Genomic DNA, 23,206 nt, shown 5'->3' with positions numbered 1-23,206 from the left:
AATGTATAAGACCGTTGTTGCGAGTGATCCGCTGGTCACTAGCCATAATGATCTATTTGTTATTTTTAGCCTTCTCTTTAACTCAGTTTCCTATTTTCATTGCATGAGTAACATACATTGCGGCTTTCGACATATCACTTATGATTCGTTAGGTTACGGCTCGGCAGTGTAATGCAACTTGAACATCCACCACTAGTGTCCCATATACCTATAAGTAGTGTTGTGAAAAACGCTCATTTCGAGGCTTAAAGACTTGAACCCTAAAGACTCTCGAGGCTTAACGACTCAAAGGCCACAAGACGGTTTCTTGCATCCATACGCATAAAATAAGCCAATTTAATTGTCAAATATAGTCGAGTCTTAAGGGCTCGAGTCTTTAAGCCTCGAAAATGAGCGTTATCCACAACTCTACCTACAAGTGGGACAAAAATACTTAAAAAAAAGGATCTACGTAAAGCTAGAAACACACTGACGGCGGAGGCGGAGTGGTGCAGCGCGGCGCGGAGGGCGGTACCGGCTGTAATATTCGAGCTAACATGAAAGATGGCACACAGATTATTGTGCGCGAAATAAACGTGGCGCGGTATTCTGTGTGCGCCATGTTTCACCTTAGCTCGAATATTACAACCGGTACCGCCTCCGCGCCGCGCCGCACCGCTCCGCCTCCGCCGTCAGTGTGTTTCTAGCTTAAATATTAGCTTTATATTAGCGAAGTACTAATTACTAAATTATTTCTCCTGGCATTTACATAAACCAAACTTGATTTGTTTTTAATCGCCTTTATTTGGTAAATGAGTAGTTTCCGTGGCCAGCACCTACCATCAAAATTATTAATTGTGGGATATAAAAAGTTGTAAGGCATTTAAGTGGAGCACGTCGGAGCAAAATCGTCGAAAATGTTAGTGTTTTTCATTTACGACCCCCAAGACTTCACCAATTACACCATTAGCGTGTCATTATTACAGGAGCACATTGTTCTATATTTATGAGTAGGAAGGTAGGTTACATTCGAGGCGATGAATAAAAAGAAGACAAATTCAACAATATCGTGCCTGGCGTCCCAACGTACCTACTAAATCGTGCCGTATGTCTGTCGATTATTTTATTTCTCGTTCCGCAAGCCGTATGACCATGTTGAAATAAGTATTAGTGCTCAATACAATCTTTGTAACCGAAATTCTGTGCTAGTTTAAGAAAATGTCGACGATGATGTCTTACGATAAGTAGGTAGGTATATTTTTAGTGTTAAACCTGGTTTTAGCTTGACATTTCGGACTTTGAGAAAGTTCAATTTATAAAAAAATATAGACATAAAATTAGAAATTGGAATTTCTCCATTAGCCATTGATATCATAAACTTACTCGTAACCATAATAAAAAAAAAGATTAATGCAAAAAACAACATACAGACGAATTGAGAACCTCCTCCCTTTTTGAAGTCGGTTGAAAATAGAAACTTTTTAATTGAAGTTTATATTTATTGTTAATTTTTTACCGCAACTATGGCCTTTCGCTTTCTTTGTGTACAGTAAAGTGTAAAAATATGAACTTATTCAAAGTTTCAATAATAAGTACCACATACATTCTTATTCCGACGCAATAAGGCCTTAGTAACATATTTTTGAGTGGTTCGAATAGATGTTTATTTTTGCACTTGACTGTACATAGTTTTGATGGTCGCATATTAACAGGGTCAGTTCAGCGCCGGTGCAAGATGCATAAGTACCGATAAATTATTCGAAAACCATCCCGTGAAATGTAAGAAAGAAAAAGCATTGGTATTGGTAAAATATAGTTACACTATTGATTACTTGATTAGTGTATGACTGTATGTCTACATACGTCAGATCAAAAACCCGCGTGTAATCTTATTTATTTCGTCCATAGTGACCGAGTTTGTTTTATTACATGGTTTACGTAGCCTTTAGTGTTATCGCACGTCAGTGGATAAATATACCTACGCCATGATACGTAGATACAAAATAAATTTACACGTGGCGTCTCGATCTCAATCGATCCATCCCATCGATCATAGATCGATTCCAATAGTCCTGCTCTAAATTCCGATTTCCGATGTATGCGACATATTTCCTCAAACATTCAACCATCCAGCGGGCCAAGGTGATGCAAATGGAGTCGCGATGGCTTCCCAGTGTTTATGCGACCGTCCGAGTGCCCCAGCCACTATGAAAATGTAGTGGATGCATTATTCTTCTGCCTAAGTGCTTAATAGAAAACCCGCTGAATTATTCACGAGTTGAAGACACCTAATAAAAGCGTGCTCGACAAGACGGTGGCGGTCGATTATGTAAAGAGATGAGATCTATTCAGGACTAATATCCTGGTGGGATTGTTTACCGTGCGGCTCTCGGACGGATTGCGCCGCGACGTCGCCGGGTCGCAGCGTTCGCTAGTCTGCTTCCAGCTCAGACGGGACGCCGCACACTTGGACAGGTGGAATGTAGCTAACGTCTGCGTCGGTGCTTTTTTATTCTTTGTTTGCGTCAAGGATTTGCATACAATCGGAGAAATTGCGTGGCTGGCAGCAGTCGGGGAAAAAAGGAATCCGTGTAGTTTTATGCATATGACTGTTCGAAGTGCGGGCCCTCGCTTTTCTCACAAACGCCTCATAGAATTTTTGTTCTCCCTCGCAAAGAGTTCTTACCTACTCGAGATCTACACCCGATCCGTAAACATTCAGGAATAAGTACGATTTGGATGTTTACATTTCTGAGTGAATGTTCTTTATATGATACGTTGAATCCGTTTCAAAACAATCGCCACACCAGTCATTCATAATTGATAACTTTGAAATCATCTTTGCATCCATAACAAACTAAATAAATGTCTCAATCGCCTCGAAGCGATAATGGAAGCGGCCAGCGGCTAGTAGTTCGAACGCGTACTATGTACCGCGACGATACGATCACCGACTCGGCTGGTGCAGAGTTTAGTGATGTGTTTGTCATCTGAATCACGTGGCCTTCTGCTCGGTTATTACTAGCCAGCGTCGGGTTCGCGCGTTAGTTGTGGCGGGCTGGTCGTGCCGCGCGCCGGCATAGCGTCCTTATCAACGCGGACTTTTAGTGCGCATCGACGACGCCACGTGTATAAACATCGTTGTGCAACAATAACAAGCGAGCGACGCGCGCAAGGACGCACCTTAGACGCCAATGTCGCTGCACCGACTAACGTTGTTTAGAACACAACACAGCGACACAGTATATTACGTCTCATGACCGCAACAAAAATATAATGAGTGCGCTTTCTGAACCGCTGCGACGTACCCGTACCAGCTCCGATCCTCGGCTGATCGCTGTGCTTTGTTTTGATCAAACATTAGACGTGTGTGGTCCACGTTTGTTTTATAATCGGTCAGTGTTATGTTCAGTGATAATGATAAATCTTATGGTGTAGTGTTGTGTGTGAGAATTGATTACCATTTGACAGTTCGTTTATTGGTTGGTGATGTCCGTTACGCTTGGAGGTGAAACTTGTGAAAGTAAGTAATTTGTAATGCAACAGAAAAAACAAGCTAGGATAAAATTTTATTTGTCAATTTTTGAAGACGATATCTGATTCATACTTAATGCAAAGAAACTAAAACATATCACTAAAGATCAATTCTTGCTGATTTGCAATATATAGACATTAGGTCGTCGATATCGTTCGAGTGTCGAGAGGGTTTTAGCCTCATTGCTACCACTGCCGCTTCAAGGAGATCGCCTTAATGGATTCTTCGAAGTCTCGGTCACAGAATTGCGCAGTTACTCCGAACCGACGATTACCCAGTATCTTATAGTACTCAGCGTACTTGCGTACATTTTAATTTTAACTTCATGTCACGGCTTCAACGCGGCCTTGTGCTTAATGCTACCGTCTTAAAGTTCATGTCGAGACCCTCATAATAATCGATTCAATTGTGAAAAACGAGTTAAATGCTTCCGTGCCGCCAATAATAATTTATAACCGTATTCACTTGACAAAATAAACTTAATTTGAAATCGTCATTTTATTAGGTCATTGCTATTTCGCACCGGTTACTATGTAACGTGATCTTGTATCATTATTTACATAGTGATAACACCACTTTGTTCATTTCTAAGCGAATCACGGCATGACGGATTGGAACTCACGACTTCGTTATCACATGTCATTTAGAAGTATAACTTTGTTACTTACCGCAAAAACCTCATCCGATTGCGTAATGTTTTAATCAAGCAAAGAAAGAAACGCATTTGGTTAGAAGTCTTCCAAAATCGCGTTTGTTGAGTGCAAACGTAGGTATCTTGCACCGCCCACGACCGTCCGGCCGGCTAGGCAGTCGCATTCCTCGCATAGCTACCACAGGTTGTCGGCCGGCATCGGCACGGCGGCCGGTTCTCGGCGGCTTTGCACTGGTGACGTAGCGACACGTCTTAGCGTTCGTCGGCCCGAGCCGCTCAGCAGAGAGCCCTTCCGCGCCTCCCGCCGCCTCGCCCCGCCGACACCTTCGAGGGATATCCTACCTTGCCACTATTTATTGCGCGCTTTATAAATGCAAAATTAGATGTCATTCGAACCGTCTCTAAGTACGACTCGGGCTTTCACTGCCTGCTCTACCTTTCTCCGACAAATTTTGATTTGCACTTAAATTTGGTCACCCCAATGAAATTGTTCACCCACTTCTGATGAATAAATGAATATCGTATGATCTGTAACGTTCGTTGTAGTCAATGGTAGTATTGAACGGAAGTGCACTAGTCTATTGTAAGAAATCGTTTTTAATGCTAATAGGCGGATGTGGTCTGATTTTCAATCGACGCTGTACATTCATCTCAGAGCGCGTGGAGATAACCGGATGTTGATAATTTTAACATGTTTTTAAGTATGTCTTGCTCTGGATGTTATTTGAACATAAAGCACTTATACTGGCAGACGGCAACGTGTCCTTTCCTCTCTACCAAAAAAATACCACGGGCTCTGACTACCATTGGTCTGGGGAATGTTTAGTTGTGTCCAGTGTTTCAGTTTTCACCTTGCTTCATTGTAGTAAAGCGATCGAAAAAGGTATACACTTAAGGAACTAAAAGAATTTCTTTGCTCGCCCGCGACCTAATGATAGCTAAGTTTATGCAAGATATGCGTGTCTACCATCTGGTAGCATGGTGTACGGTTGTGTTGCTCTAAGTTGGGTTGAGTAGCGGTAATTAGGGAGGTTAGTGTTTGTTATTTTTATTTTTGTTGTTGTGTGAGAAGTAGCTTAGTCCGGTAATTTTTATTAAAATCGATGAATGAGAATTTTGACGTACCTAAATACGGTGGGTCAGTACACACGGAATGTATTCCAGTTGCATTGCAACGTAACTGCCAACTGCCGACTGCCCATACATTTCAATTACAACTGCAATCGAACTGCAACGAAAAATGTATGGACAGTCGGCAGTTGCGATTACCTTGCACTTGGCATGCAGTCCGTCCGTCTGTACTGGCCCTAAATGTCGGCTTTATCCTGATGTCGCTTCTATATATGCCTCGCCCTGTCGAACCACAACCACACCACAAGGACTAGCTAAATGCAAGCTGCAGAAAGCACTGATAGACCTGAAATGGGTCCATATTGACTCGCATAAAATCGATCCTCCGATTTTTTTTCCTGCTACCGATTTGTAGCCAGAATCATCACTCTTCCGAATTTTTTACTTCATAATTTTATTTGTCATAAATTTGTACTACTACCAACTGAGGTCATAATGGTCAATTATCAGAATATCGTAATTCATAACGTTGTCACTAAGATACGTTTTTACTCATAATGCTGGTTTTCATATTTCTTTCATTCATAATCATCAATTTCAATAAACTTGTTAATCATAACATTTCAGTATTGATACAGTTTTTTTACGTTAATTTAACGTTAATGCTATGTTGGAACTGGAGTGAAAGTTTTTATACATTATTATCAATATGCCTCCAACAAAAATAAACGAAAAGAAATAGGCCCAGATGATGATATTGATGAGATTATTTACTTAAATTGTGATTATCGTAGGATAATCACAATTTAAGTAAAGTAGTTTACTGCTGGCAGTTTGGTTCTGTAGTGGTCGCAGTTCTAACCTAACCTAACCTATATGAATGGCAGTAGTTTGGTTCTGTAGGGGTTGCAGTTCTAACATAACCTAACCTACTTTACTGGTAGCAGTACGGTTTTGAGGTGGTCGCAGTTTTAACTTAACCTAACCTACATTTCTGATATCTACTAAAACTTATAAGACGATTGAGGGTAAAATTCATATAAAATTGATTTGCTGACGAATTGTTTTTTCTTTGTTACTTACATCTATTGTGGTTAAATAATGTCTGCTGTAATAACATCCAACAGATGGTGATTGCTTCGCCCATTAATGGCGTTGTCATCGAAATACTTATTTTATCACATTTTTTTTCTCTAAACGAAAGCAACGCAGGCCATAAACTGTATGACAGTGAAGCTTATAGCTATAAATAAGTCTGCTTTAAAAATATATGATAATGGAGTTTTATGAGTACAAAACAATATGCTTAAAAAAAGTATGACAAAAAAAAGGAGTACAAGAGATATTTATGACAACTGCCATTATGGTTTTAAATGTTTCGGAGTAATGATCGGTAGTAATAGTGACTAAGTATTAATAGTGAATATTATGACACAAAATTGTATGACAAACATTTTCGGAGTTCCAATAATCGGAGTTGAAAAATTATGCCAACTTTGGCGCACCCACCTGAAATATCTGCCACAGCAGGCGCGGTCCGAAGGGGGGGGTGTCACAGGGGACATGACCCCCCCCCCCCACGTACACATCAAATTGAAAAATCTTCTAAAAATTTACAAAATAAAAAAAACAATTTTTTGCCCCTAAGCCGCGATGTATTATTATTAGTGACCCCCTCCAAAATTTCAGGCTGCGACCGCGCCTGTGCCACAGTGAAGGCCCTAGAAATAGCGAGAGTCGTATTAGATACTTATGCACGCTTTGTTGTGTCAGATATGGCTGGTGACTGGACCAGTGTCGGTACATCTAAAAGTCCCCCTTTATTTGGTTGTATTCCTCTGTGTACTACATCTGCAACTAACACTTGGCTGCTTTTTATTATGAAATTTCAACCCGGGCCAGACGGTACATAAATAACTTTGAATTAACTTGTCTGCGACCTCTGAATTTAACGCGCGAAAGTTCACACTCACATTCCGGATTAGCTGTAACTGTAAAAGTTTATTCACACTTATTGCGCATTTTTTTTAAATAAATATCAGTTTTTTTATCTGACTCTTGTATTGTTTTGCTGAAAACAACTGACTGTTGTTTTGCTCTGTCTATGTAGGTAGATTCAAAGTACTTTTGTGAAGTAATGGTATCTGTGGGAATCAATCTATCAGCCGTACCGGTTTTTCATTTAATTACAATCCTGAAGTACCTAAAGCAATACGCGACAGTTTATTTCATTTCATAAGAACGGAATTGAGGCTTTCTTCCAAGCTTCCGATAATTTTAAAGTATAATATTATTCTCTTTTTCTTTGAGCTTTGGTTTTATAGGAGCTAATCCACCAACACATTCGCGGCCACATGCGCTACGGCGCTACGCTCGTAGCGCGTAGCAGCGTTTTTCCGCTTTATAGCGAAAACTGCCTACGAACAGAGAACTCCCCTAGCGGGTTCTTGGCACTGAATGTGTACCAACAACCGAAATTCATTAGTCTACTACTTAGCTCACCGTTATACCATTACTTGCCTTGTGACTGCATTACCGATACAATATCGCACTCCCTTATTGCCTGTTAGAATTGATAGTTAAACAATTGTGTCATCGATCTGATATCACCATAAACGTGTGATAATGATGTACGCAAGAACGAGTCATGGTGATTCACGATTCACTTGTCGGTTTGGGAGCCGGCGCCGGGTGGGCGAACAGGTGACTCGTTCACATGGCAATTTGAACTATTATACCTTATTATAACGGCTTGAGTGACATGCTCCCGCGCAGCATTATAATAATAAGCCGTCGCGTCGTGGGATGTGTGATGTGAAGTTGACAATCTGTAGGTGCTGGGCCAGAATAGGAACTATAGCCCATGCCCTTTCTTTCTGAGAGGAGGTCTGTGCAACAGTGGAACGTAAATCAAGCCGGTCATGAAGATAATTTAAATAACAATAGTAAACATGGCCATGTGCAATTTCAAAAATTAGGGTAGTTCTAATCTAATGCGCCTTGATAAGAGATTACAAATCGGAGACAAAAGTTTTTGTTTTATTTTTGTTTATTTGAAACAATGGCGAATACTATCGCAGTATTTGCACACTGAATGCGTTCTGCGTCCTGGCGGTTCAGTCAGCTAATAGATTTTCATTACATTTTATGGTAGTGAACTGGTCCGCAGGAAGCAAAACGTGTTCATTGTTACAGGGCCTTAAATCGTTGTTCCAATGTCTGCTACAATGTAACTCATCTATGTTTTGTTGCAGTGGGTGTCGTCGGCGGCGGCATGCCCGAAGCCGCCGGTGGCGAGCGGCGCCATGTCCCGCTGTACGGGCGGTTGGTTGCCGAAGAGCAGCTAGCCTCGATGAGCGCGCCCTCGGACATTCAGGTGAGCGCCGACGCGCGCAACCCCCGGGCTTTCTGCCGCTACCGTTTCCCCATCCAGGTAAATGATACACGAGGCAGTTTGCTGGGATAGGGAATGATGCGCGAACGTCATAACATTGCAATTATATCAGTCGGAACTGTGGATAGTAGCGACGCCTGGCAATCGATGGACGAACATTCCGACACGCTATTTAGTCCGCTTCATCCTATTGAGTGATGGAATTGCGTACGTCATGTTGGGCTACTAAAGCACCAAAGCCCTAAGCTGCCGAGATCACGGAGGGTACGTAGGGAATTTATGAACTGGTTTCGTGTAAGATTAGAGACGTAAATGCCACTCAAAGCGCCTAGTCACATTTAACCGGCGGACCGCGTGCTCCATCTTTTATCTTATTAAAAGGAACATTAATAACGCGCGTCTAGACATTACCGCAACTAAATAAATTAGCCCGTAACGAACCGCTAATTAAGGGGTACAAAGAACTTAGTTTTCACTGAAGCACTATTTTGTATTGAATAGTGACAACGATCGATAGGATGCTCCGTCTCACCTCACACCCATAGCTACACCCGGTTACTTCATTAATAGATGTACCCGACTAGAGTTTCTTGCGTGAAATGATTGGGTTTCTTTCTTTTTATGTCAGAGTTAACTTGCTTCAACACAAACTTTGTTAGATAATCTCCGCGTTATTGAAAGCCTGTAATATTCCAGCTATTAACGGCGCGCGCCGTGATTGAGTTACGGGAATATTCTGGGGCCGCTTCAGGCGTCAGACGTTTTGCTTCCAACATTTATGCTTCGGCTGTAGCCGCTGCAGCCTTGCCCATTCGGTTTGAGTTATATGCACTTTACTAGAGCATGCTTTTCTTCTATTACGCACATTTTACATCTTTGATCCACTTGTCAACTATTATTAGTATAAATCATTCATTATTTATTCCGTCAATATGTGTTTATTTATAATGTTTAGACGTTTTAGCGAACTGCCTCTATCCCCATCAGCTTCCTTGCTTATGTTTTGTTTAGCTTTACATTTTTTTTTGCTGCAGTTATACTGCAGAGCTGATAGTAACGTATATTTTTCGATTGTACAGGCCATGCAAGCCCGAATACCGCACCACTTTCGGGACCCCTCAACGGCACCCCTACGGAAACTCAGCGTAGACCTCATCAAAACTTACAAACACATAAACGAGGTAAGTCATATTTCATCTTAATATAGAGCGACACATTAATATTACACGAACAATCGGGTACGCGGCGTAATTTGCAATTGATCATCGCATCGAATAATTTCCGATTGTTCGATTATTCCGAAATTAACTGGTGTCACCTGCGGTTATTAATTTACTTACTACCACTGCGTTTGCCGCGGCTATTGTTGTTCGCTCTGCTCCAACTTTCGTAATCATTGTTTATACGATGCAAGCGGAAATTGTCGAAATTGCTCGGTTACTCTTTACATTATGTGTTTTAAGTGCGTTATTATTTTGAACTATTTGTAAATAAAAAAGGTTTTGTCATTTTATTTTGATTGATTTGGAACCGTGCTTTTTTAATATGTAAAAACATTGGGCGTCATAGCTGAAAAAACTGACAAAATACAATTTTGTAAGTGCCGCTTTTGATTTTTGTAAGCAAATATTTAGCAAAATCGCCTTCACACACCACTCACTTGCGACCTTTTTCGCCGGTCGTGGGCGATCCGTTGCTAGGAGGCCAGCGTGGGAGAAAATTTATTGGGTCGTAAATAAAAAAAACTCCTCAATGAAAACAGTGACCGGGGCCGGTACTTGGGACGAAATTCGCTAACGTGTTCAGTGCACCCACTTTGCATATGAAAGTTAAATTACTCCTGTACCGAGAATCGTTTATCCTTGGGCCGCATCGGTTAGGCACTTGTCCCACCGCCGACGATGAGCGAGAAGCGAGCAGAGCGAGTAACTAGAAACGAGTGGGCGAGCAGTGAAAAGCGAGTGTTCGAGCACGACGGGCGATTACTCATTCCACTCGCTCGAGCCGGGCGGCCGCCAAGCTAACAGCGCTGAGCGAGTATCGCTGAGCTAGTTTTATAGCTCAGCGAGTTTTATAGCTCTTGTCGCTGCGACAAAAGATGTAAGAGCGAGTTCTCGCCGGCAGTGTGAACCGCCAGCGATCAACTATATATGTCTCTTTAACTCACACAGGATCTTTTGTTCGTTTCTTGAGCGAGAAAATAGTCGATAGCCAATCGTTTCCTCGCCGGCGGTGAGACAACTGCCAGTTGAGATTTCATCGAACTCACGTATTGTTATGGCTCGAACCTCAAGCAAGGTTGCTATTGATTTTGTGCCTATCTGCAGCAACATTGTAACCGGTCATAAAAATAGCAAAACCGTTGATAATCTGTATCGATATGTAGGTACTAAACAAAAGCTCCGTATAGAGAATGTAACTACGCATTTGACCGTCTTTCACAATGTTTTGCTTACCTACTGCGTTCTAGCATGTTGGTGTGTGTGACCTTTACAGTCACGAGGGCGTTTGGTTTTCGCTGCACGGTGCGTTGTACTGCGGCTACTGCGTCATCCTTCCGCGAACTGATTGCTATGACGCGTGCAACTCAAATGCATCGCCTCAGATACTAACAAAGGATTAATTTCAATGAAAGCTACACCGTTGATTTAGTTAACCGCCCAGCTGTTTCTTTAATTAGCTTTATTCAAATATTTACGTCTCTGAGCACGTGTTTTATTATTGTGTATAAACAGATACGTAGCTTTGTTTTTGTTTGTAGAACATTTCGTAGTTTCGGTGACAACGGGTTTAAGTAATAATGAAAACAATGAGATAATAATTGATTGTGCAATGTTTTTTTCATGATTATCTGTGTTTTAATATTGTTTATTAGCCATTGAATAATTTAGATGAATAATGTACTCCACACTTTTTTTTGTACTAGGTTCTAGTAAATAAAATGAGCAGTCCCAAGCTTGTTCCAAATTTATTAAAAGTAAATTAACTTCAAGTAAATCACCGCTCATTCCCAAACTCATCGGCAATCAATCTCAAGATCCTCACACGTGTTCCCCGCTTTCACTTTATTTTTAAACCAGTATTAATAGCCGTTCTATTTGAGTTTGCGGTGTGGTCGTTGCCCTATTTGGTCGTGTGTTTACATGGCGCCACGCCAGGAGTCGACCCGTGCTGTGACGGTCCGACGTGGGAGGCACACGCTTCGCGGTAAAACGGATCCAGCTTTGCACAGCTTTTGTTTTATATCGAGCATTTTCTAATTATAGGACGATACGAATTCGATGACTCATATCATAAAACAGTGGTCCTAAACTCAGTGTTAACGCCATACGTCAGCAGATCGTAAAAATTCAAACTTATAGCTATTGCACATGCGGGGAAAACAATCGATAACATGCACTTTCTGGTAATAACATGTTTTTGACAGTTAATGCGCCGTTGGAAATATTTTCGACAATATTATTATTGTCAATAGCCTTATCTCCGAAAATTTCGTTGATTCCTGTTTTGTTTTCAGTCTCTAGGAATAATCATTCGAAATAATTCGAATTCGGATTCTATGGAAGTTAAAAGATAGTAAATATTCAGTGGAAAACATGTATCGAGCGAGTAATCGATACAAACTATGTTATATTAGCGACAGTATTCCTTACCTGGGTAGCTGTTTGCTAACACCATATTGCGGTTTCTCTGACCACGTTCTGGTTTCAAATGACCCAATTGCGTCATTTTGACATTCCGCTGGCTGACAATTGATTTGCTAGAGCCAATCGCGAAACATCCGTGAGCATTTGTCGTTTGATACTAGATATTATAAACGTACATTCAAAATACTCATGTGCAGCGCAAGTAATCTCACGCTTTCCTCAGGTTTGTGGTGTATAATTGTTAATGCATGGTTACTTTTATCATGCTTAGTACCTGAGCGACCGAGCTTTAAAACTCGATAATAAGCGTCATCCCCGAAAACTCCCACATACCAAATTTCATCGAAATCGTTGGAGCAGTTTCCGAGATTCTGATTATATATATATTATATATGTACAAGAATTGCTCGTTAAAAGGTATTAGATATATAGATACCTACCTTTCGCATTCTGAAACTATTAATCGGTATTAGGTACATATTGTTATATTTGTATGTGAATACGACAGTTGTAGTCTTGATAAAATTTTACATGTTTCGCTGAATGCGATTTCTCTAAAAACTGAGACTATAATTTTCATTGTTTTTACGACTACTCTCGACCCAAGAAAGCTTTAATTTGTTAAAATCATCATTGTAAATTACTTCTCAGTTCCTTCCAATAAATCTGTCTTAGAAGCACGTACCACGTTTCCCGTGCCGTGACAACCCAGAGAAATCAGACATACCTACCATCTGCAAGACCGCTTTTGAACAACCACTGGAATTTGTTTGCCAGAAGTAAATTACTCACGATAGTATGAAACAAATAAATTACATAGAGATAGCCCGACTTAAGCTTAAGCTTTGTGCACTTTTGATCAATTGCTATGCAATATTCTGAATCATAACTAGTGCGATATCGTTAACCGCTCCGACAGGGTATTCAAATGAGACATTATTCTACATGAAGCAACGTCTGTCGGCAACTGCACTAAACGCAATACCTGGGGACAATGACTAGGCTGGTGGGCGAATTTTGCAACCGGCCGGTCGATGCTAACACTCAATCGAGTCGAGGAGACCGCAGATCGGAATCTAACCACCTTTACGAACAAGATATGTAACAACCTGACAGGATATTATACATGTTATACCGCCAGTTGAATTCTCAGAACTCTGGGTTTTTTGTTGACTCGGTATTAGGTAGACACTAGACCGGCAGGAGTAAAATCATAATATTTTTGTTTTATGCTTAATATCCGCCTAAAGTCCGCCTTTGTACAAGTATCTCAAAGTTTGTCAATTGTGTTTTGTTTCTTTTCTTTTGTACAATAAAGAGTTTACATACATACATACAATATTATTATCTCTAGCCTGAAAATCTTCAACTCATGTAGAGTTCTAAAATAGTACATAACTCGTGTTAGTTTAGTAGTACATAGAACATCATGTTAGATCTCTTAGAGATACACACACAATTAAATCTCACTCCATCGCTCGCATTCTTGTTTTGTTGAGTTTTATCGTGTTTATACGACACGAATGGCGGAACACCAGCTGTTCGAGTTATCCGGCAATTAACGATATCGCCCATTCATGGTAACGCTTCATTTCATGTGAAAACCCAACTAGCAACCGGCACGATACTAGACTAGAGATTGAATCATGATGCACGCATCTGGAATTCTCGACTGTTGTGATAAAGGTTGCTTTAAAACTAAATTCTGTAATCTTGAACTTGATTCTACAGTCTCAGCTTTGTTGAAAATCATAAAAGAAACATTCACCGCGTGATAAATATGCTTTCAACAGACGATGAACATGAATCGCAGATAACTGAAATATTGATTTATAAATATAGGTAGTTTGCACCAGAATTGTCTGCAACTAAACATACAAGCTCTTGATCACGAGTGCTGGTAGAGAACTGTAATGCAAGCTGGCCAACTAAACTGAGTCAAGGTGAGTGCGCGACGTCACATGCTGTTGCTACCCGGATTACACTGTTCAGGCGATGGCGCCGGCCTACCGCTCGGACACTCTTAGGCCTTCACACAAGACTACTGACTAATCGCCTATAACATTTACTTGCAATCAGAGAGTAAAGACTTTTTTTCTCATCGATTCTGCTGCGAGACACGGTCCGTGAGTCATCGCCATATTTGATTAAACGAGTCTTGTAGACATTCTGAGTGTGCTTCTAGTTTTTCGTAACTTTCGTTCTCCGTGTAGCTAAGTCACTGTGCTTTTACCTTAAATTTCGCAAGGTATTTATTTATACATATTTTCAAAGTTAAATATGTAAAATTTTAAAGTGTTAATAGGTGTTTGTGTTAACTAAAAAATATCGTGCTATAGTACGTTACCTTATATTATGCTAAGCGGTGCGGGGCGTTCCGAATCATTTTACGAGCGTCGTGTGCGTACGAGTATTGCGTTTGTACTTACATTAGGAATGAGGAAAATTTGTTCGAGTACCAGTCCTCGTTCCCTGAACTTTTACTCTAATTTTATAAGGAACGAAAGTTTGCCCGGAAGAGGTCACACACCCAAGGATCTAGCGAAGGATTTCGACAACTCGTCATTTTATTTAGCTGTGTTCACTTCAGGGCTACATTACTGAGTACGTTTAAATTATTACATACTTGTAAGTTTAGTATTAGGTACGCACATGTTTTTTGAATTTGTCAAGAATAATGTTGTTAAGTAACATGCATTGCATCCCGTTTAAAGGAAAATAATGTCATTGTTGTACAATCCCTACCTTGATAATCAAGTCCTAGTTAACGCATATTTAGAATTCACTTCGAAATGTGTAAAGCCTGAAATTCCCAACGTCACGCAATTTGCACATATTTAAATTGTGAACACCGAATATAAATGGTTATAGCAGTTAAAACAATTTTTTGATTGAAAAGAATTAGAACTGCTACGAAAAGGTTTCATTATATTGTTATACGGTTCGTAACCGACAGATTGCGTGCACAAAAACAATGATCGACATTTGTTGCCAAAGCCCCTAATACCGAAAAAAGCGAGTTAAGCACCCAACAATAAAACTACTCGCGGCCTCCCTCGAATGTCGTTACTGAATTTAACCGCTCGTTGCTATGGGGCTCTACAATAGTACATTGGAAATTTTGCGGAAACCAGAGGCCGTCCCTACACGAGCCAGGCTATCGGTGCCAAGGTGTCCGCCGCTTTACTAATTGCGTGTTAAAATTTACTTGACATCGCGCGGCCTTCCTCCGCGACCAGACTAGCTATCCCCTGTAAATCTTCCGCGGCCAGCCAACATGACAAACCCTCATGGATCCACTTTGACTGGCCAACCAAAGGGGATTTACTCGGAAACGTTCACGTTTTCGATTACGTTGTTTCTCAGGTGGTCTTCTAATACAACCTTGTCACACTTAAAGTTAACGCTAATGACTGCCGTATTGAAACTTTCAGTCCGCCTGGTAATACGCATTTTAGATTCGGTATTGTTCATTTTAAATTAAGTAAGTACGTTTTATACTGGGCTGCGACAAGGCTTTAAACGGCGGCAGATATCAAGCTATGCTATCAGTTAATGGTGTTTCGAATGTATGTCATGCCCATAACGCGTCTGATAATTATATGTTTCAAGGCGATTATTAAGTAACTGATTTACTTTGCTTTGTTTACGTATTATTATGTATGGTTTTTATCTTTTGTGTTGCTAGTGCAGTGTGTTATAAATCATATTTTCTAGTTTAGCTTTTTTATGTATTCGGGACTTTTAAAAAGTTATGAAATGAGTTTACTTCACAATTTCTGGTGAACTGTCGTCACATCTTAAAGTTAGACTGTTAAAAATCACCTGTTTTAATATTACCCGGTCAAGGAAATTACTCTTTAAAACTGTATTCTGCCTATGAAGTTAATATGATTTCGTGTAACCTTTAATTAAATGACTGATTAGTCAATTATAAATTTAAACTAGTCGGATAGTTATTAATATTTAGTTAAAAGGTACTCGATTCTATTGTTTGTTCGATATCGATGTTTGATAGGCCGGATTTGGTAGAGTACATTACATACACCTTATTAAACACAGAAAAATTCCGATTAATTATTTGGGTAATTTGAACTATACTCAGCGGCACAAAATTTGGCCCACTCTTCATACAAAATTACCTATTTCTGCATAAGTACATCTGAGGGCCAGATTTTTTGCCGCTTAGTATATTTTGAACAAGTTATTTAGTGTATTTTTTTAAGTTGACGATTGTGTGAAGAATTACCATTATTTAAGAAGTTATGTCTTCTACAATATTTTTATGCTGACGTTTCGTTAAAACGAAGTTAAAAAGAGAACATTTTAGTAAAAGCTTGTGCAAAGTAGCTTACTTAACAGTTTAATCTAAGACTTACGCTTGATCCATTCACTAGTTTTCAAATAAAATAAAATTTTAAAATGTATGAAAACATACATTAAATCACTTGTAACTAGTGCCTGCCGTCCTTGTTCCGTCGTGGGCTATAAACACGCCATTTATCGGATATTTCCCACCACTGAGATTGGAATAATACGAATAATTATAACGGTTCCATTCCAGAAATTAACATTTCAAAACGACTCCGCAGCTTTTATTTCACCCCTATAATAATGTCTTCATTCAATTCGAGAGAAATAATTTGTCATGCCCCAAATTAATTTCTAAGTTTGCTGGATATTATTGTACCGCTGAGTGGGGTCTAATTTTCTCAATTGTTGGCTTGAAAAAATATGAGAATCCCCCCCCCCTCCTCATTTACATCAACTGCTGAAGTTTTGGGTCGTTTTGTCTGCTGACCTGTTCAAATTATCCAGATCAACTTTTCGCTAGCCTAGGTTTTTATACAAGCCTTGAACAACGTAATTCAAACGAGATTCCAGGAGTAGAATCTAAGTTAACGTAAACGCAAAGCCACATAATCCAAGTAGGGAGTTTAAAACGGCGTTTTTTAAAACAACAATGCCTCAGTAATTGGATTGTGTCAGGAGCGATTGGGCGGGCCGTAGTCCGGGCTGGCCAGCGGCCGCGCGGACGGTAATCTCGTTTGTATGGTTACCGGCAATTAACCACCAGCGCCCAAGCCCGCGCTGCCCGCCTGGCAAACCGTTGGCGATTCTTGCAGCTTTACTCTGCATTTAAGATTATTAAAAAAAAAAAACACTATCTTCAAATCACAGAATACAAAAAAAAAGTTTTAGTTTAGTTTAGTTTATTTATTCATTCAATACATCATTACATTATAATTTACATAAATGTCACCAAATCATAAATGTGTGTGTGTGTATTTATAAACATATGAACATTATCAACAATTAAATTAGGTTTATGCCAAGCCAATATTTTTGTAATTCTGACTCCTGAGATCACCGACTGCATAATTCTCCATGGTGGGAATGCAGTACCTAGTTTTTGTGAGACGACCGTGAACCGAACGAGCGTCGCATATTTGTTGCAAAAAAATCAATACCGTGTCGGACACAACGCGGAATTCGCCACTCGGATCCGAAATAACCATACGAGACGACCGAACCGACTTATCGCCTATAAAGTCTTATTAATCCATTAAGCAAATAAGCCTATCTGCGACTAGACAGGCCGCAGTAGACAGTCCTAATAGTGTTAATTTTATGAAGATTACTTAGTTGCTAATACCTCGGCGTTTCTCTGTAATAAAATAAGTCTATTAGTGGTGTTGTAAAAGGAATGAAACTGGGGTGGTAAACAGAGCCATCCTCGTTTAGTGCCTCTACAGAGAGCGTTAATCTCGTTTTTCGCAATTAGTTGGCGGCCGCCTCTATTGCCCACCACGGTGGGGGTAAATACACTTCATCCTTTTACTTTTATTATATATTTCTTTTTAACCCAAACCTTTTTCTTGTATCAGTCGATCCCTCTGTTTTAAGGGATTCTGTTCGATCAGCTACGTCGACACGAAACTGGTTCCGTACAAGGTGCTACGTCTTGTCTAGACAGTTTTATAATAATAATTTCAGCATCTCAACATTTTCAAGGTTATCCGTTGAAGGTAAGCGGATTAATACAGACATAGAGCCGCGCCGGCTTGTTTAGACAATTGTGTACGAGTATGTAAACTTGTATACGTGTATTGTCGTGTATGAGAAATAAGTGGAAATATTAACAAAAATAACGCGAGTTCGTCGAACTGCGTAAGCGTCTGAGCCGAGGTCACCTTTAGGTCACCTGTGTCACCTTGTTTCCGAAACTTGATCGGCGACAGTTATCGCGTGAACGAATGAACTTAACTAAATTCAATTTAATTTTGCTCATGAGCAGTATGCACAGGACCAACCTCTAAAAGTAAATGTTATTCGTTTCCAAACGATTGTAGTTTTAGCATCGGCTATGTCTTCGCAAAAATATTTATAGTAGAGCTTTTTTATAATACTAGTCAAAAATGGTTCATTTCATTATTAAAGGTAGGAAAAAATTGAAACTAAAAATCCTAACCTAAACACCGCCTAAATGAATTTCTATCAGCAAGCCTTTATGATAGGTTTCCAGATGGAACGCTTAGCTTACCGTAACGAGCCACTTTGCGGAAACGTATTCTATCAGTCACGTCAGACGCGTGTAATTGCGTCACAATTGACCGCATCCATAATTAGTTTTTTCAAAGTCCTTCCTAGGTATTCTTAATTACGGCTTAAGACGATAGTTATCCATCGTAGTCGGTGCATGCAAGGCCGTCGAATGAATCAGCTGATGGCTGCTGAGTCACGGCTTCCACTCGACCGCACCTTAGCAATTGTCTAAACAGCTGACGAGACGTTAGCTTATAAGCTTTTCACGTTTACAAGCAAAACTTTATGCTCATACCAAATTATACAATAAATGCACCAAAAAACCACTCGGGCAATAATTTTTGCTAGGTATTAAAATTGTCGTAATTAGACTAATGGGGAATGTCTGAAAATTTTAGAAACATTTGAAACTTTTATATCAATAGGAATGACCTTTCTAATTAACAGAAAAATATATCAGATTTTAAGTAGCATCAATTAATAAAAAAAAATGAAAGAGTTTTCTTTACCGCCAAATTACGACAGTCCGGTCGGTTACAGTTACGGGTTGTTCCATAGTCCAGAATAAAACACATTAGAAAAGAATTGGTGTCTTTGACTCGACCGTTTTGACAGGTGACACTCATTACCGGCTCGGATAATACCGACATGGAAATATTGACCCTGTTTTTCATCTACAAACCCATAGAAGCTCATGTCAGTTTCCATGGGCGTGTACATGAAAAACAGGGTCGGTACTTCCATGTCAGTATTATTCGGCCCGGTAAAGAGTGTCACCTGTCAAAACGATCTAGTCAAAGACACAAAAATTCTTTTTTAATGTTTTTTATTCTGGAATATGGAACAACCCGTAGCCGACCGGACTGTCGTAATTTGGCGGTTAAGAAAACTTTCATTTTTTAAAATTAAATGATGCTATTTAAAAATCTGATATTTTTTCTGTTAATTAGAAAGGTTATTCCTATTGATATAAAAAGTTTCAAGCGTTTCTAAATTTTTCAGACATTCCCTATTAGGTATGTACATTGATTATAAATACAGTAATAAGCATTAAAATCTTCAACTGAAAGCAAATTCGGAATTACTCAGTCTTTTTGTACTATAAAATATAACTTGATTTGAACCAACATTCGAAACATAAACAGTACTGCCATGCATCATGCTGGTTTTACCCACACGATAAAGCAACTCGGCGCCAGTAACGCTCCATACAATGAAGTTATTAAAAAAAACCAGCCAAGTACGACTAGGACCTAACAACAATTTATTTAATAGTAGATTGTACAACAAGAGCATAAAACGAGCCATTTTACCCAAGACGTTAGCCATCCGAGCCGGTATGGCGAGGGTGGATAGACACGTCGAGGGGAAAATGGGTGTAATGCTCGAGTTTTACACTCTGCTTGCGAGTTGCGAGGAAATGAAATAGCAAAAAAAAAAATTCAAATGATTTATTCAGTAAATAGGCCGCAATGGGCACTTTTACACGTCAATTTTTAAACTACCAGCGCTTTCGGAAAGACCATCATTGCCAAGAAGAATGCGCCGCAAGAAACTTGGCAGAAAGTCATTTTTTCATAAAAATATAATTACAAATAAAATACTTAAAAACTATATTATACAATATACTATAGCAACAGTGGAAACAATTGTTCACTTTCTATGTACCTTTTATTTATATATAATTATATATTTTAAGTTTTATTGAATTATTTTTATTGATTTTTGGTTTTAAATAAATTAAAAATTATTGAAAAAATATATGTAGGAACTTTTTTGTTTGCGGCTGTTGACATCTACTGACTACCTTGGTCTTATACGAAGATTTTACTTTATGTACTATATAGCATATAAGTCATTTTATGTCGCCAAGATCCTGCATAAACACGAACTTGACGAGCATGAGAAGTGAAAAAGATTTTTCCGTATAGTAGCAGTTTTAGTCTGTTAGTGCTTAGTAATTGAATGCACTTCGGATAAGGAACCCTAGAAATAGTTTTCCTCTTCACTGCATCTATATTGGCTGTCATTATTAGATTTCCACGCCACGTTTCTGAAATAAATAGTTAGTCATTTACTAAGTCTGAAATTTGTACGAGTTCTCGACTTCTCATTTAAGTCAAAATTGGAGCAAAAAACATTGCATGTCTCAAATTAAAAGTCTGAAGAAAGTTACCAAGTTTCTCAACATTTGCCGGCATAACATGTTTTCTTGAAGAGCAACAGCTGTTTGTCTCGACTTTCCGTTTCGTCATTATTGTACGAGTCTACTGGCAATTCTCACGTGTTTTATCTCTTTAGTTTGATGCACCGTCATCTGTAGATTTAAGGACAAATTGAGCAACAATGGTATTCGCGAGTTGCGTTCCCATTCGCCGGGGCCCGCTCAATGAGTCAGCTGATGTGGCAATGGCCAATGGTGACTCACTCTGATCTCATGCAGGTACGAATACGAATCTGAGGACGCAGGCGACGCGGTGCATAACATCGACACGGTTTCATCGCTATAATTGGAAATTCCACACTAATCGCTTTACACGTTGTCTCCTATTAATTGTTGTCGCCTTAATATTAATACGACATTATCATTATTGAATCACTAGTCACTTCTCCGAACCTAATTACTCTAAAGTGATTTATAACGTGGGTAAACCTAATAGTTATAAGCTTATAGTTACATATTAGGAAGGTACTTTATTCTTTTGTTAATATTGTGATCATTAAAATTATTGAATCAGTAGTCACTTCTTCGAACCTTATTACTCTAAAGTGATTTATAACGTGGGTTAACCTAATAGTTGTAAGCTTAATGTTACAGGTAGGTACTTTATTCTTTTGTTAATATTGTGTCGACATCAAACTTTGTCACAGGCGGCTGCCAGCGCGGATTTCTCTCGCGTCCTTGTCGTTGACAAATAATTATTCAGCGGAAAATTGTTTTGACCTACCGTGGCCTGGTCTACTCTGTTTCTCTGTAATTTATAGGCTTGTTTACTAATTACCCCGGCGCCATACTGTGTTACGGGGAAACCCCGTAGGCATACGACACGAATAATACCCCGTTATCATTACCATGAAAAGGAAAAATTACCACGTATACTCCAACTGCACAATCTGAAGTTCGAAACCATATTTAACACCTAATTTGCAATGCCAGCCAATACCATCTGATGCCAAAGCTATTGCCAATAACGATGCTGAATAAATAAAGGATATATTTTCAAGCCAGTGTGCGCTTGCTTTCCAGCTAACTCGAGACGAGCAGTGAACTATTCTGGTGTTGCTCAGCTCCGAAACAGGATTTTCTAGTTTTGTAATGTATAAATCTTGCACTTCCGTTTGTACTTCTCTTGGTTGTTTCAAATTTCCACGAGCGGGTAAATTGAGTGGAAGAAAGCGCTTTAAACAACGGACAGGGCACTATTGATTTTGTTGTTAAAAATAGATTTCCGTGCAATGATACACTAGAATTGTTTGAGGGAAGTAATCCCTGATCTAGTTATATAATTGGCTTTAGTGACGTCAATGGCGGAGCCGGTGTGACGCGGAGACGCACGCGCCGTCGATAACCGCCCACTCTCGTTTTCGTTCTGACGTCGACTGATAAGTTGATAGCAGCATTTATTGTAAGTCATATGAGCGGCCTGGAGCCATGCTTGCCTACATTCGCAAACACGCTGCCTCAAATATATTCTGAAACTTTGAAAGTTTGAAACTCCCGGAATCGAAATGGTATCTTTATCTTAATCTGATTTAGGCAACGAATTGCATGACATAGTTGTTTATCCTTGCTATCTTTCCATGTTAATTGAACACTACAAAATATCACTATCACAATTTTTGGTGGGAGATTTATTAGTAAGGAGATTTTCCTCAGAGCTGATTTTGAAACGATAGGTAACTATCCTCAAACATTTGCGAGATTCGAGACTAGTACAACGTTACTTGATATACCAAAAAAGTCCACAGCACTTATACTTCAGAGAGGTCGAACGCCCATTAATGGCATGTATCAACATTCATACTAATCCATAGATGTCAGGAGAGCCCTTCTCAATTAGTGGACAACGTAACGTTCCTTATCGTCTTCACTACGCTAATACTTATCCAGTCCTGGCGACCGAGCTTTGCTCGGGCTAAAACTCGATAACAAGCGTTTTCCCCATAGATAAGACCAAGCTAAATCGATTTTTCCATCCCCGAAAACCCCTACATACAAATTTCATTGAAATCGTGGAGCCTTTTTCCGAGATCGCCGAAAGATATATACAAATTGCTCGTTTAAAGAAGAGGTAGATTAGATTAGATTAAGGGTTAATTATAAGGTTATAAAGGTATATATAGGAGATATAAAATAAAAGGAGATATATATGTCCCACCTT

General features: G+C 39.5%; 1 protein-coding gene across 7 annotated transcripts in view; it reads left to right on the top strand.

Moving 5' to 3' along the window:
* The window catches only part of mnb (minibrain), a 169,196-nt gene that overhangs the window by 21,729 nt on the left and 124,261 nt on the right, over nt 1–23,206 (top strand). For 5 of the 7 annotated variants that reach the window (XR_012451553.1, XR_012451554.1, XM_074089924.1 and 2 more), the window contains exons 2-3: nt 8,492–8,670; nt 9,711–9,812. Coding sequence is in view for 5 of the 7 variants with exons in the window: in XM_074089924.1 (XP_073946025.1) it covers nt 8,492–8,670; nt 9,711–9,812 (281 nt within the window). In the remaining 2 variants the exon portion in view is untranslated. Of the gene's footprint in view, nt 1–3,006; nt 3,503–8,491; nt 8,671–9,710; nt 9,813–23,206 lie in introns of those variants that run through there. The other 2 variants (XM_074089925.1, XM_074089926.1) reach the window with 2 other exon arrangements.

This window comes from Choristoneura fumiferana, chromosome 7, assembly GCF_025370935.1.
Source record: "Choristoneura fumiferana chromosome 7, NRCan_CFum_1, whole genome shotgun sequence".
Classification (NCBI taxonomy): Eukaryota; Metazoa; Arthropoda; class Insecta; order Lepidoptera; family Tortricidae; genus Choristoneura; species Choristoneura fumiferana.
The sequence above is the reverse complement of the archived record's forward strand: the minus strand, read 5'-3'. Positions and strand labels throughout refer to the sequence as shown.